At 35.0% G+C, this 16,370-nt stretch overlaps 1 protein-coding gene across 1 annotated transcript; it reads left to right on the forward strand.

The window, feature by feature from the left end:
• The first annotated feature begins 5,259 nt into the window (after positions 1-5,259).
• LOC127171202 (SLAM family member 7) lies at positions 5,260-9,757 on the forward strand. The gene is made up of 9 exons (XM_051119708.1): positions 5,260-5,456; positions 5,923-6,225; positions 6,525-6,785; positions 7,704-7,805; positions 8,460-8,501; positions 8,638-8,667; positions 9,146-9,181; positions 9,454-9,486; positions 9,688-9,757. The coding sequence occupies exons 1-9, from the start codon at positions 5,384-5,386 to the stop codon at positions 9,741-9,743; spliced, it is 936 nt and encodes a 311-aa protein (XP_050975665.1). The 5' UTR covers positions 5,260-5,383; the 3' UTR covers positions 9,744-9,757.
• The last annotated feature ends 6,613 nt before the right edge of the window (positions 9,758-16,370 follow it).

A 16,370-nucleotide genomic window follows, 5' to 3' on the forward strand; every position in this document is an offset into this window, starting at 1 on the left:
AAGAATGCCCATGTGCGATATCAAAGACAAGTCAAGTAGATTTCAATTTGTGATCAACATTTAAAATTTACATTGAAATAATAGCTTTTTAGGGCCCGAGCACTGCAGTGCGAGGACCCTATTGGAATTGCTCTGTTTATTAGGGCCCGAGCACTGCAGTGCGAGGACCCTATTGGAATTGCTCTGTTTATTAGGGCCCGAGCACTGCAGTGCGAGGACCCTATTGGAATTGCTCTGTTTCTTCTTCTTCTTCTTCTTCTTCTTCTTCTTCTTCTTCTTCTCCAAAGTAAAAAGTCTTTTTGAGGGCCTAAACATGCTCGAAAACTCATGAAACTTTGCACACGCATCAGTCCTGGTGAAAATTTACATCTGATATGGTTTTCAGAAGTGGGTGTGGCAAAATGGCTCGATAGCGCCACCTATAAAATTTCAACGGAGTGCGCCTCGAGCTGCGTTTCACATACATGTACGAAACTCGGTACACAGGTGTAGCACACCAATACCTACAAAAAAGTCTCCTGGTACAACATCCTAAACCCAACAGGAAGTCCGTTATATCGAATTTCCTGTACGATTTTTGTGCAGTTTTTGCCATTTTCAGGCCTCGTACTTTAACGAACTCCTCCTACAGTTTTTATCCGATCATCTTCAAATTTGCTGAGTGTTATCATAAGGCCCTTGCGATGTTAAATTGCGAAGCTTTTGAGTTTTCGTCGAGGGGCGTGTCCGTGGCGGCCTGACAAAATTTGACGTGTCGCCATGAAAAAGGAAGTGGCTGTAACTCAGGCAAACAATGTCCGATCTGCCTCAAACTTCACAGGTGTGATAAGAGTCTGGTCCTGAACACATGTCAGTGCCCATATTCAGTTATAGTCATAGCGCCACCTGATGACAACAGGAAGTGACATGTTTAACACTGTTACGGACTCCTAGCAACATATTAAAAAGCATTAGCAAGTTTTAAATAGGCTAGCAACATGCTACAGTCATGTTACAACATGCTAGCAACACTTGCTAAGAGCTAATGCATGCTATTAATACAAAGAAAAAGAAAATTGCTGTAACTCATGCACACAATGTCCAATCTGACCCAAATTTAATATTCAACATGCTACGAACATAGTAAAGCATGCTAACAACACTTAGCTAATATGCTAAAGCATGCTAATAATACTATAAAACAGGAAGTTACTTTAACTCGGGCATACAATGTCCAATCTGCCCCAAACTTGACATGTTTGATAAGAGTCCTGGACTGAACACATGCCCATGCCCGTATTCAGTTATAGTCATAGCGCCACCTGCTGGCAACAGGAAGTCACATGTTTAATACTGTTGTGGATGCCTAGCAACATTTTAAAAATATCAACACGTGTTAAATAGGGTAGCAACATGCTAGAAACATGCTAAAACATGTTAGCGACACTTAGCTAAATGCTAAAGCATGCTCTTAATGCAATGAAACAGGAAGTTACTGTAACTCAGGCATGCAATGTCCAATCTGCCCCAAACTTAATATGTTTGATAAGAGTTCTAGCCTGAACACTACGTGCCTATATTCAGTTATAGTCATAGCGCCACCTACTGTCAACAGGAAGTGACATGTTTAACACTGTGATACACTATTATCAACACACTAAAAAGCCATTGAGTGCTAAAGTAGTTAAAAACACACTCAAACATGCTAGCAACACTTACTTAATGCTAAAGCATGTTGTTAAAGACATAAAACAGGAAGTTGTTGTAATTCATGTAAACAATGTCCAATCTGCCCCAAACTTCACATGTTTGATAAGAGTCCTGGTCTGAAGATATATACATGCCCATATTCAGTTATAGTTATAGCGCCACCTCCTGACAACAGGAAGTGACATGTTTAACGGTGTTACGGACTCCTAGCAACATATTAAAAAGCGTTAGCAAGTTTTAAATAGGCTAGGATCATGCTAGAATCATGTTAAAACATGCTAGCAACACTTAGCTAAGAGCTAAAGCATGATATTAATACAAAGACAAATTGCTGTAACTCATGCATACAATGTCCAATCTGACCCAAACTTAATATTCAACATGCTACAAACATAGTAAAGCATGCTAGCAACACTTAGCTAAAATGCTAAAGCATGCTAATAATACAATGAAACAGGAAGTTACTGTAACTCAGGCATACAATATCCAATATGCCCCAAGCTTAACATGTTTGATAAGAGTCCTGGCCTGAACACATGCCCATGCCCATATTCAGTTATAGTCATAGCTCCACCTGCTGGCAACAGGAAGTGAGATGTTGCACTCTGTAATGAACGCAACATTTTAGAAATATCAACAAGTGTTAAATAGGGTAGCAACATGCTAGAAACATGCTATAACATGTTAGCAACACTTAGCTAAGTGCTAAAGCATGTTATTAATGCAATGAAACGGGAAGCTACAGTAACTCAGGCATACAATGTCCAATCTGCCCCAAACTTAACAGGTTTGATAAGAGTCCTGGTCTGAACACATTTACATACAATATTCAATTATAGTCATAGCGCCACCTACTGTCAACAGGAAGTGATGTTTAACACTGTGATACACTATTAGCAACACACAAAAATAAGCCAGTGAGTGCTAAACTTGCTAAAAACACACTCAAACATGCTAGCAACACTTACTAAGTGCTAAAGCATCTTGTTAAAGCCATGAAACAGGAAGTTGTTGCAATTCCTGCAAACAATGTCCAATCTTCCCCAAACTTCACATGTTTGATAAGAGTCCTGGCCTGAAGATATCTACATGCTCATATTCAGTTAAAGTCATAGCGGCACCTGCTGGCAACCGGAAGTGACATGTTTAACACTGTGATGGTCTATTAAAAGCACAGCAAAATATGCCATATTGTGCTAAATATGCTAGACACACTTTCTAAGTGCTAATGCATCCTATTAATGCCATGAAACAGGAAGTTGTTGTAACTCAGCCATACAATGTCCGATCTGCCCCAAACTTCATATGTTCGATAAGAGTCCTGGCCTGAACACATCTAAAGGCCAATATTCCATTACAATTATAGCGCCACCAGCTGGCAACAGGAAATGACTTGTCTTACACTAACTCAAGCATACCATGTTCAATCTGCACCAAACTTCATATGTTTGATAAAAGCGCTGACCTGAAGACGTCTACATGCCAATATTCAGTTATAGGCATAGCGCCACCAGCTGGCAGCATGAAGTTTGGCACATCTAAATGACTTTGATATATTCCTCCTAAATTTACTATGTTAAAAGCATAGTGCCCACCGTTCGCTGTTTCCCTAAAGCCACCGGTCGGCGGTGAGCCCGGGTGCGAGGGCCCGTTCATCGCTGCTTGCAGCTTTAATTTTATTTTGTTTTTTTTCCCCATCCCTCAGAAATGACATTTGTGAGTGAATGACTGACGCTGCCACAAGCCAGACAGTTCTGCTCATCATGGATGCAAAGCCACATGTTGATCTTCTGGACCCATTTGCATGGTCATCGCCTCTAAATCACAGCTTTACTGAAGCAACTGGAGCTCTTAACCATCTGTGCCTTCATAACTTTGATTGTTGCTTTTTGACCCTCTGTCTGCTGAGCCATGCAGATAATTTTGAAATCTCATTTATATCCAGTTTTGAAATTTCAATTTATATCCAGTTCTGAATATATTAATCCGCTGTTATGTATGCAAATGTTTTATTTTCAAGGAGGGATGAGATCTCTTAAAAAATGTTCTAATTTTTCTTTAGGCCAAGATTGGTGTAAGAGTAGAGAGTTACTGAGAGACAGACTGAATTAAATGTTCTATATGCAGCAAGATATTACAATTCAACTTCAAACAGATCCACAAAAATGATGTATTATGCATGCCAGGCCAGTAGTTTTCAATGTCAGTTTGCCTGTGCACAGAATAAACATGTAATATGAACTGTACTTTCTCACAATGCATGTTTTTATATTTTCATTTTCAGATACAAATGCATAAAAGCCTCTTTTTTTTTTACCTTTTAAAGTGCTAAATTGATACTTCAATACATTTTCAGTGCATATTTTTGTATATTGTATATTCAGTATACTGAGAGTGAATATTTTCAGTGTTTATGAATATATAAAAACACTTCCAAATACTCTGGACAAACAGCTGCAGCTACATAGCTATATCCGTCTTTTTAAGCATAAAACTGCTAAGATAATTACTAATGATATCTGTATATACAGTAGAGATAGTGGTTATTTTAATAGCATTAGAGTGGACGGAAGAAATTAAACCATCTGCTGATTTTAAAATTAAACCAAACCAATTTAATATCTCTGTAACTTTGCAGAATATAACAATTTTTACAAATATTGTAAAACTATTTATTTATTTGCTTTTTGAAAGCAACAAAGTTATATAACAAAATAGCCTATAGGAAGTTAGTTTTCAGTTGTTGTTCTTTTTATTCTCTAAGGATCAATGTAGCTGGCAGAATGGACACCTAAAGCAAACACTCTTAAATGTCAAATTTGAAGAAATACTCTGGTTAATTATTATTATTATTATTATTATTATTATTATTAATGCCTCAATACTTTATAACAAGAATATAACTGTGCAATACCGCAAACAAGAGGACAAAATATCTCAATATTTCTTAGAGATAGGTATAGCTCATTCCAAAAAAAAAAAAAAATACTAATAATAAAATTAAAAAAAAAAATCAATATTTTGTATATACTTATTAAATGAACTATTACAACGGTAGCACCGTTTATTTTGTTTGTTAATAATTTTTTTTGTGGAAGAGACCAAACAAGATTCCACATAACATTGTACAGTGCCATCAATTTATAAGACTGAATTTGTCCTCAACAATCAAAATCACTTTTACTGAGATAGAATTGTTATATATATGAAAGGTTTTTATACCACTAGGAATGGCATTGCCATTCTACCAACTGCTTAACAAAGTATAGCGTATATTATTTAAATACCATCTCTCAAAAAATAAGAATTTATTTTCTGTAAACAATATTCTGATTATTCCAAATAAATCAACGTCACTAGTTTGTAAACCAGTATAATAAAGCCTGTTGGTGAAATTACCTCAAATTTTCCTAAATAAATAAAATTAGGAAATTTGTTCCATATAGAATCTTTTTTTAATTAATCGTTTTAAACAGTTGAGTTTTAATACATGGTTAAAGAGGTCCTGACATCGAACGGCCACAAGATGGCAACATAAACCGCTTCAGCTGAATCCTGCAAACCTACCCACTTTCAGTTTTGTTTCGATTGATTTCCGCAACAGTCTCCGTCCGTTTCTCTGGCCTTCTGGGGCGTGCTCCTCGAACGCTTTTAGCAAAAATATACAAGGAGAACGCATGAAAGAGTACTTTTTATGAAAATGTTGCCGTTGGGATACTGGACGATCGTGATCTTCGCCGTGTTTAACGCCATAGGAGCTGCTTCAGGTACTTGATATTTCGGTTAACCTTATTTTCTCGATGACGGCGCGGCATGTTTAGCTAACGTTAGCTCAAAGCCGTTTAGTTTTAACATATATTATAATATTGTGTATTATTTACGCCTACCAAATGATAGCGGTGTATTAAACGTAATTATATCCACGACACAGTCTTTGTCGTGGCCTAGTTTTGTGTAAAGTGATTAGCAACAGGCCAAGGCCTACACCGCTACAGAAAGGGTGCGGTTTATAGTTTAGATGGTTATACTTTGGTTATTGTAATATTTTATGATAATAATTACATTTATTTGCTTTGTTTATTATGTACAGTATGTATATGGCATTTTGTATCTAAATACAGTACATTATCGGGTACTTTTTGTTGACGTGCTAACCGGAAGCTATTAGTAACTAACTTAGACATTTGCTTGTTGAATATTGACTAACGTAGTCTTTCACATTTCATTCACTAGGCCAAAATGAGAAAGAAGTATTTGGTGCACTTGGTGGTGAAGTGTCTTTTGGTCCAGGCAAATTAAATCCTCCGGTCACCAGCATTATATGGAAACAAATAAGCAGCACTGCTGTTACCAAGGCGATTGAATGGGATGATGATGGTATTGTCATCCCGAATCCGAGATTCCAAAAAATCACAGATCTTAATACCACGACTGGACAAATCACAATTAGAAATTTAAAAAAGAATCATAGTGGAGTTTATACCATCGACATCAACAGTAAAGAGCAGGAACAAAGATTCAGATTGGAATTATTGCGTGAGTGGATATTAATTATTAAAATACTTTAAAAGCTTTACATTGATACATTTACACTGATTAACACAGATGGTATATGACTGTAATGTCATACTATGGTAAGCCTAAATAAGTTTAGTATGACAGTCATTTTTAAGTCATAGTTTGTATTAGTACCATAGTATTATTATGGTACTAATTAAAACCATCATTGTTCTGTTACAAGACTTTTTTTCAAAGTTAGTGTTGATGTTTTTCATTTCACTTTTTTTTTTCTGTGGACTGGAACTTAACATGTTTATTTATTGTTTCTTTCACAGCACTGGTCCCCAAACCTGAGATAAAAATAGATAGGCCCGATAATCTCCCTAATGTTGTGTATTTAATTTGCGAGTACGATGGACAGATCATCTGGAAGAATTCTGCTGGAGAAAATCTGGTGATTGCAAATCACCATCCGAAAGGAAAGTTCATCACAGTTAAACAAAATGGAAATCCTGAAAGCTACTACACATGCACAGTTGTGAATGCTGTGAGTAATGCGACCAGTGATCCGGTCTATAAGAGAGATCTGTTTGAAGGTAAGATTGTGATATACTTAAGCATCATTTACTAAAATCACTGAGTGTCAGATTCGATTTTATGTTTAGATGGTCCTAAGAGATATTTGCATAATAGAGAACAGTCATAGTTGAACTGGTGGCTGATCACACTTTGTTTTGTTAGAGAATTATTTTTTTTGATAATTATGAAATCTGAAAACACACATTTGCTGGACTGATTCACAACCAATTTTACTTTCATAATCTGATGCGTTTATCAGATCTATTTGTTGAGAAATGTAGGGTGTGATTTGATTTTATCCACTGGGAAGTGATTGGATTGTAAAAAGTGGGCATTACATACCAGAATGGAGTCAGGTTGTTGAAATATAAGAAGGATTAATGACATCAGATGAAAAGTAGTCATTTCAGAAGGCAGATACATTTACTGTATTTGAATAAAATATGAAGACAAACATTATTTTATTGGCTTTAGTACTATTTTTCTTGATATTGGTACAGATGCGAAACTTAGTACTGATGTCACAAAAGATAATCAAAAATGCACTTTTTACAAATGCTTGAGTTCAATTGAATTGATTTGAGTTGGTAATAGACAGAAAATCACAGTAAATGTCACTATCATTAGAAAGTGTTTAGGTTTTATAATGTTCTGAAAATGGGACATTGCATCTTCATTTACTCTTTCATTTTCTGCAGTGTATTTGACTGTAAATTAATCCAACTGATGGTTAATCATTTTGTATAGTTTTTCATCTATATTGTATTTCCAAACCAGATGACCAAACATATAATCAAAAAAAGGTTGATGCATTTTGGTTTCTGTGATTGCTGATAGTTTTGACCAGCAGATTGTTATTTAGTCATTTAGAGTGCATTATGACTCAGCTGTGCATGTTATATATTATGATTATTCTTTATGTTCTTTTTCTTCAGAGAGTGTACCTTGGTGGATTCCTCTCATCGTGCTCTTCATCCTAGTCCTCTTTTTGTTCTGCCTCCCTGTTCTCCTGTATAAGGTCTGGCCAACATTTCATGGTAGGTTTTCTTACTGTGTTTTGTTTTTAAGGAGAGTAAAATATTGTATATAAACTTATAACCTATGTAGACAGTAGTGGCCAAAAGTGATGTCCAGCTTAGGAAAATTGATATGTTCACCCCTTAATCAAACATATTAATGTTATGTTGATGTAGATTTTCAAAGCATATTGCATAGTTGTGCTTGGAGGGTGTAGAACTACAGTACTGTATGTGCTCCCTGTACTTAATTTCCTGTGAACCTTTTGTTTTTCTGTGCATTTATTTATTTATTTATTTAGGCATATTAAAATAAAATGCATATTACCATGATAAGCTGCAGTATGCCTTTTTTGCCAAGTAGTTTTGTCAGGCAAATACCTTAACCAATGTCTTCCTCTTATTTCGTTCCTCATATTGTAATGGTTTAATTAAACTATTAGGGCCACTTAAAGCAAATATTATGTGAATGTTCCCTCTGGACATCACTTTTGGCTATTACTGTATTTCTGCATGCCTTATTTTGGAGACAGATTGAATTAATATTTACACTTCTAGTGGTATTAATGCAGTAAAGTGGAGTAAAGCATTTTTCTTGTGGAATCTTATTAGCACTTTCTGTTGGATACTCTATTTTTGGTTGATTTATAATTGTGTTTTTTTTTTCTACAACAGGATTAGTTTTTGAACACTTAGGAGATAAACCATGTATAGGAGGTATGTTTATGTTTGTTTTGGAGTGATTGTCTTCCAAAGAAATTCAGTCATGTGCCAAACCAATAACGTCATGTAAAATACTTGATATGGGTGATTTAATTAACATTTAATTATTTTACAATTTTTCTCTCTTCAGCGGTTTTGAAACGTCTGGATGGAAAGAAAAGTATGTAATTTTTAAACATTCGTATTTATCATTTGCCCTAAAGCATTTTAAAATATTATATTTCAGGCATGCTCTTAAATTTTTGAGCAACATAATTGAGCACTTCCATCATAAATATTTGATCTAATCACAATTATTAGATGTGATCGTGAACATAAAATGACACAATTACTTATTCTGTTGTTCTGTGCAGTTCTTTACAAAACGTAAAAGGAAATCATACATACTATGTTTAAGTTCACTGTATTAAAATTTGAATGCTATGCTGTAATAGTGACATAAAATAAACAAAGCGAGAGAATTAAAACATTAATTGCTATTCATAAAAAAAATGAAAGGTATAATTCTGGGTGAAAAAAAAAAAATGGGTGTGCATTATATGTTGTAATTAAAGCGGTTTATTAGTAGTAGTAATTTATTCATTACCATTGTACATGAAATTGATAAACTGAATCTTCCTTTCTCATAATAAATGAAGATGCACAGCCTGAGCAAGAAGCGGTATATGCCAACGGTAAGAAAAATAAATCTGTTGCAGAAAATCTAGAAATATCTGAAACATATTCTCAGTGACGCTAACTCTAAGTTCTGAAGCCATCTTTAATTGTATATTTCATAAATCATTAGTAACTCTGACACACTGAGTAAATTCAGATGGTTTAAATTACAGAACGATTAGAGTATGGATAGTTGAACACGAGGCATTAGTTAGTTCCCAACTTTTTGTAACAAAAAGAGTTGCATTTCAATGCATGTCTAATTGTTTGTTATTTGTTCATTATGAAGGTGAGGAGAACAAAAGGACAGATGACGGCACAGGTCGGATTATGGAAATTGTTTTAAAGCGTGTAATGTTATCAAGTTATCGTAATAATGACAGAAACAGAAAAACTGGCTTTATTTTAACAGAAGTACTGTGATGTTTATAATGCTTTACTCTGTTTTCTCTGAACATAGTGTGTTTTTGACACTTTAGTTATAATCTGTCCTTAACTCCTCTTTATTATTGTGATTTCATAGATGAAATGCTTATGGCTAAAACCACAGAAAAAACTCCGGATTCAGCTGAGTCATAAAAATGTATTGCTAGGTAAGTTCATACTATGTCATGTTCAATTTCAGTAGCAGTAATTTGATAAGTAGAATCAAGAAAATCATTTGCTGCTAGGTCAGCATGTTGTTTAGTAGATAGTTCCAGCTTTGCTGCTCCAAATACAAATGCTTATGGCTTATTTTACTTTCTAGAAAAAAACAGTTCTGCTTCTTTGAGAATGTCTCCAGAGTTTGGTCAAGAAACTTCAGAATGAGGACTTTTCATCTTATCACTTTTCACAAGGATTTTTAATTTTTTTTTTTTTTTTTTTTTTTTTTTTTGCTTTTTAGACATGAGTGGTAAATATTGTATGAATGTGAATTACTTTTATTTTTTTTTTTTTTTAAAGAAATATTTGTGAACTATTCAACATTATTTGCCTGTGTTCATAAATCACCCCTTTGTTAAATTGCTGCAGACTATCCACACTGTTTGCATTTCATCAGTTGAATCAGTGTGTTATTTGTGATGTTTTTGGCAATCTGTGTTATCTGCCCTTGTAGTTTTTGTGATGATAGTCTTAGAGTGGCATCTTGACTTCGAAGTGTCCTCCAGAAGCTTGCTGGTGGTATGACAGAGGCTTAACGATGTTTACCAGCTTCCTTCTTGGACCTTCAATGACTCTGGTGCCCACCAGAAAGAGGCTGGTGTGCAAACAGGAGATTTGCATTGACAGCTGTAACTTTAGGTGTGTTCATCTCGATGCCTGATTTGAGACAGAGCAGTCACAGCCATACTACTAATTGAATGTGGTTGTGCAAAGAAAATGTGATATCTTCTGCCAGTGTGAATATAGCCAATGATCACCATGGGCGACATTATACTTGCTAGCACAGCTGTTAACTAGATGTAACGAATGTTGTTCATTAACTCAAGATGCAGCAATGACTTGAGACTCTCAGTACAAATTTGGGTGCAAATCCATTTTTGACAGTAATAGTGCAATCATTTGTGGTTCTTCCATCATTAATTATAATGTTTTTTTTTTTTTTGCTTTTGATGTGACATGCCCAGTGTAGGTAGTCTGTCTGTAAAATACGGGGTTCATTTTATTTACACTGAGTGTATACTATTTGTACCAAGTAGAAATAGCAACTAATAGCAGTTAATGCAGACAGTAATGGTAATCACATAAAGTTTGATTAGTATTAATATGCTGTTTGTTGTTAAGAGGTTTGTGGATAGAGTTGGTAAAAATAGTTTTGGTGTTTGCACTCAGTGTAAATAGACAGTTCCTTAATTAAATTTAGATGAAATCAGTTGCTAGGGGAAACTATTCTTCGCTTACTGAGAAATAAAACGATCCAAAATATTTTTAAAAAATGCATGAATAGTTATTCTCTAAACTGTCAACTACTGAATGATCAGCAGAGTCTGCAATTTTTATTATCAGCGAAAATTAGTGTGAACATGTTCTCACTTATGCTTCCAGACTACAATTCATAACAATTCATTTTGTGCTACTTTGACAAAATGTCAAATGTGTTATCCAGAAATATGAGTCATGTGGCCTGAATGCTATTCAGATTAATTCATGATATAAAATTTTGCGTTTTTGCAGTTCGAAGAAAAACAGAAAATGTAATTTTAGGTCATTCATTGTAGTTTGTGCAAATGTGCAATTACTGTGCTGGATAATAAATATCCAGGTTTTTATAATCTAAATGTAAAAACAAATTCTATTTTTGTTTCTTTTATCTTACCTTACTTTAATGTCTGTTGTATTTTGTGTGTACTTCATTCTGGAGTTTTAAGGGCTTTCAGAGCCATGTCTCTGAAACGCTAATAAATTTCCCCATTTTAAAGCCTCAGCTTCGAGCCAAATAAGAAACTCCTGTATTGCTTAGACTTTCGCCTTAGTGTTAAGGGTGCGGTTTTGATTCACTCATAGCTCACTAATGCTGTCATAGTTTCATTTTTGATTTTAAGTATGCTATCATATTGTATATTGTCACTGCTTTATGTAGACTTTAGCACTATTTTATATCTGTTATGTCATTTACAATGTAAATTGTAAAATATGCTTTCTATTATTTTTCTTTTTTTAATAATACAAGCACCACATATGCATGTCTTTTTAATGTTGGTTGATTTTGAGACCAACAACAGATCACCTTCTCTGGGGTCACATTACTAACCTTTTAATCTGAAAGTGCCCCAATAACTGATCATATGGATCCTGAGAAGTTCAGTTTGAAGGATGAAAATATGTCTTTTACCATATGCCAGAGGGTGTAGACTTCCTGTTTGTGGTTTGCCATGTATACAAATTTGAATGTATAAAAAACTGAATGAACTTGATCCCTGAATGGTGTTAAATCTATGTTGCTGTGTGTTTCTTTCTTCAAAAAAGGAACAACAGAGAAACACTAACCCAGCAACTGTTTCTTAAACAGGGATTAATATAGAATTAAGGAAGTTCTCAGAGCATCATTATGCTCTGTTGTGATGAGTATGAACATGTACATGAACTCCTGGAAACTGCCTCTGCTCTCAGTGTCCTTTAGATCATAAATATGGCTTGTATCCATATTGTATTCTGCCGTGGGTATGTAGTTAAATTTAGTTTAATTTATTTTACTATGTTCTTTCAATGTATTTAGAAGGAAATAAATGCTTTTGCCATTGTTTTAAAATGTGTGTTTTGCTAATGTAAATTCCTATTCAGTCAGGTCATCTCAATTACGTAATATTCAATTATTGCTTTATCGACAACTCTAAATACCAAACAGTTTGAATAAATTTAGGAAATGGTGGCAAACGCAATTCATTGTTGCATGTTTTATTTTGGTGTTTTATTGTTGTGTCTGTTTACAACATTTTATTTTATTTTTTGATTACAATTCATCCAAAAATGACAATTCTGTATTTTATGTAAATCATGTATTTTTAAATCTGTGACTTTTCTTCTGTGAAACACACAAGCATATATTTTGAGAAATGTGAGTTTTTTTTTTGTTTTCATAAAAAATGTCAGTGTGGTCCATTGTTGTTTGGACCTTAACATTCTTCAAGTCATGGATCGCGGAACGTACCAAAAGAAGGGGGGGGGCCCGGGAAGGTGTGTGTGGTGGGGCAGGGGGTGGGGGGGGTCTATAAAGTCTGTAAGATTATACATTTCGGGCTTCGGGACAATTTTCACGTCATAGTTCAGACGCGGGCCGGGCTTCGGGACTCTTTTATACATACACCAATTATGGTGCTGAAAACAAATTTCAGCGCTGGTGGAAACAACACAAGACTTTCGCTTTCACTTTCGAGACCGGCTCGGAAAGCGTTTAGTGTCTCCACCAGCAGCAGCAGCAGCAAATCAGCGCAGCTGGAAGAGATCCGCGTTCAAGCGTACGCAATAGGCTGAAACTTGCCACAAAGCACCGGCAAAAGTAATCACAATGTCGGGGGAAATAGTAAGGAGATATCTGAATTATTTATTAATAAACCAGTGTTTTCTGAGTCAGTGTCGCAAAGATGAAATTGCCGATCCTGACTCACCATCTCCTCTTTGGATGCGCCTTAGAGAAATGCCTCTTTAAAGATTACATATTAAAAGAGTTTTTGTTTTTGTGAAAGAGTATTTGTTTTATTTCGTTAAGTAATAATTTTCTATAGATATATGTATCATATCTGTGAGGCTTTCTGTAGATATATGTATCATATCTGTGAGGCAGTGGCGTACGGGACACCCCCGCGGTGCGTGGGGGCCCCGACCTTTTGGGGGGCCCCGTTGTAGGACATTTTAAAAGACACTGCAAAAAAGGCGAGACGTGAGCGCAAAGGTAGTGCAGTGGAGCGGGATTAATGTTCTAAAATAACAACCGGGAAAAATTCTCACATTTCTTGTCATAAACACTACTTCTAAGACAACCGCACCGTAATGAAAGAGGATATTTTTGCGCTTAAAGTGGCTTACGGAGCCCCACACATGACAGGAAAAAAATTTAAATCGTGCCCACAGTATTATTCGCTCCCTCGTTTTAAAAATTATTTGATTTGATCCGACTAAATCCTGGTTACGATTTATTAATGTTATGTGCAAGACAGTAAAATGAGGAAACGAATATTCGTGCGCACAATTTAGTAAAATGAGAAAACAAATTCGTGCAGACGATTTATTTTTTGTCCTTCATGTCATGTGCGGGTCTCTGTATGCTTTAAGCAGGGCTAAAACAAAAAACAAACAAACAAACAAACAAAAAAAAAACGGTTCACTCCGAGCAGAATCGGTATTTTCTGTTCATGGGTTTCTCTGTATTATTAGGCTACCGTTTAGTGTTTTCTTTAGGCTACTTTTTAAAGAAAAAAAAAAAAAAACACGAAGAGAGTCTTGATCTGGTAACCTATCTTGCCCTTAGTCATAGCCAATACAGCATCATCTTTTCTAGATTTTGGTCAGATTTTTAAACGAAAGAAAAAAACTTTCAAAGCTTTAAAAGACATTAAAGTATTTTTCCCAAGATATTTCAAATGTTTGCCTTAGTTAAAAACACGCTACTTGTAAAAAAAAATCGTTTTGAAAAACATTCGTCGCAGCATTATAAACACAACTAGGCTTTTATTTTATTCCCTTCCATCCACACCAAATTATCCACAACAATATCCTTCACAAAGACTATAACAGCACATTGAGGCGCTGGTCACGCTGAATGGAACAACTGACTATTTAAATTAAACATTGTAACTTTTATATGTTTTTTTAAAAATGAATAGGCTGCAATATCAAGGTAGCAAAAATGTGTGCGTGCGTGAGGCGCCAGCGCGATTACTGCATTTTTTCCCAACTGTTACTCGTAATTTAGTCATACCAATGCTGGTTGCTCATACAAGCAAGATATCATTCATCACTGTAACGCTTTGGCAAAACAGGAAAGAAAGGAAAAAATAAGAAAACTGTAAAGCTTTTACAAAATAAAGAAAACGGCTTTCCGCCTCGTTTACGTGAACTTTGGATCGTGTCACAATGAATCGAAATTCAGCATATTTTTCCCCCTTTTGTTTTGTTAACTCGTTAATGATTTAAGTTAAATATATTTATGTTTTTGTGTCCTGGTGACAACCTGTTTCAATGGAAGCGGAAATCATCACCAGATTTTGCCCTACAATTTATCATTCGTTCTCGAAACTGAAAGTGATCAAGACAATTCTCCGGAGCGCAATGTTAACTGATAAATCAGTTATGTAAATGGGAGAGACAGACTCAGGTGCACAATATGTGTTGCCCAATGATGAATTTGGTGCAAATAGTCAGTTTCTGCATTCAGCATGACCAGCGCCTCACTGTGCTGTTATAGTCTTTGTGAAGGATAATGTTGTGAACAATTTGGTGTGGAGAGAAGGGAATAAAATAAAAGCCTAGTTGTGCTTATAATGTTTTTAAACATTTTAATTTAGGCTACCGGTATTTTAGCCTACATCAGCTATTTCTAAATGTGATAATTAAATGAGAGGTATGTTTTTCAAAACGATTTTTTTTTTACAAGAAGCGTGTTTTAACAGCAAACATTTGAAATATCTTGAAAAAAATACTTTAATGTTAACTGGTGCCCAGTGATGAATTTTCGTGCAAGACATCGCTGCCGGTGGGAGGGGCCCCATCTCCTTCTTTGCGGGGGGGCCTCTAAGAAGTACGGTATTCGCTGAGTTTCGTTTTATTTTTGTGAAGCGCTCCTGTTGAGGCATTGGAAAGTGCTTTTTTTTTTAAATTTAATAAAAGCACCATTTGCAACGTTTTGTTGATATTGTGAGTGCACATAATTAAAAGTAGACCCTTAACAGTTCCGAATGATGTATTACTTTTACCTTTATGAGCAAAAATGACGGAATATTTTAAATCGTTTCCACTGAAAAAAAAATGCAAGTTATCGCGCTGGCGCCTCCATGTCCTGCAAAGCGGCTTTAGCTTCCACTCTCCACACAAACGATTGTATATGCGCCTAATAGCACACAATTATCTAAGTTTGTTTCATACTTGAACTCTTTTGGGCCTTTACCTATAGATTTTATTTTAGACAAGTCGTGATGATTTGAAAAGGCAACAGACGGTGTCTGTTTGATCAATGTGTTAGATCAGTCTTCCACTGGCCGCTTGGTCGTTACTTTGAAAAAAAAAACTTAGCCTATATTTAATGAATAAAAATGCTCCAAACGTTTTTCTAAATTGACTTAACAAAAAAAAATGAAATAAAATCACTTGTATTCTGCTCGTGAAGCTTGTTCAAAGATAAAGCTTATCTTACATGACCAGAGCTCTCTCTGGATCAGCGGTTGCGCGAAAGCACTCACTAAAAAATGTTGGGTTAAAAATAACCCAACTAGTAACCCAACTATGGGTTGGTATAGCACCTTCCCATCTATGGGTTATTTTAACCCAATGAATTGGGTTAAAATCCAGTTGGGTTAAAAGTAACCCAACAGTTGAGTTAATTATTTAGATTCATTTATATCAGTTTTTATTTATTTATTTATTTATTTATTTATTTTTTATAAAAATACACTATAACACTACTTTGTTTTCAAATAAATATTTTATTTAAATATGCAAATATTTTTTTTTACAAATATATTTTTAAATGTAAAACAGTCATACTGCAAATGTTTACAAAATAAGTGTACA

This window comes from Labeo rohita, chromosome 1 (genome assembly GCF_022985175.1).
Source record: "Labeo rohita strain BAU-BD-2019 chromosome 1, IGBB_LRoh.1.0, whole genome shotgun sequence".
NCBI classification, from domain to species: Eukaryota; Metazoa; Chordata; class Actinopteri; order Cypriniformes; family Cyprinidae; genus Labeo; species Labeo rohita.

Excerpts from the sequence above, each read along its gene's own strand:
- LOC127171202 (XM_051119708.1), top strand. The coding sequence starts at position 5,384 with ATGAAAATGTTGCCGTTGGGATACTGGACGATCGTGATCTTCGCCGTG. Across the intron at positions 7,806-8,459 it reads GGTCTGGCCAACATTTCATG|GATTAGTTTTTGAACACTTA; the intron begins GTAGGTTTTCTT and ends TTTCTACAACAG. Across the intron at positions 9,182-9,453 it reads AGAAGCGGTATATGCCAACG|GTGAGGAGAACAAAAGGACA; the intron begins GTAAGAAAAATA and ends TTCATTATGAAG.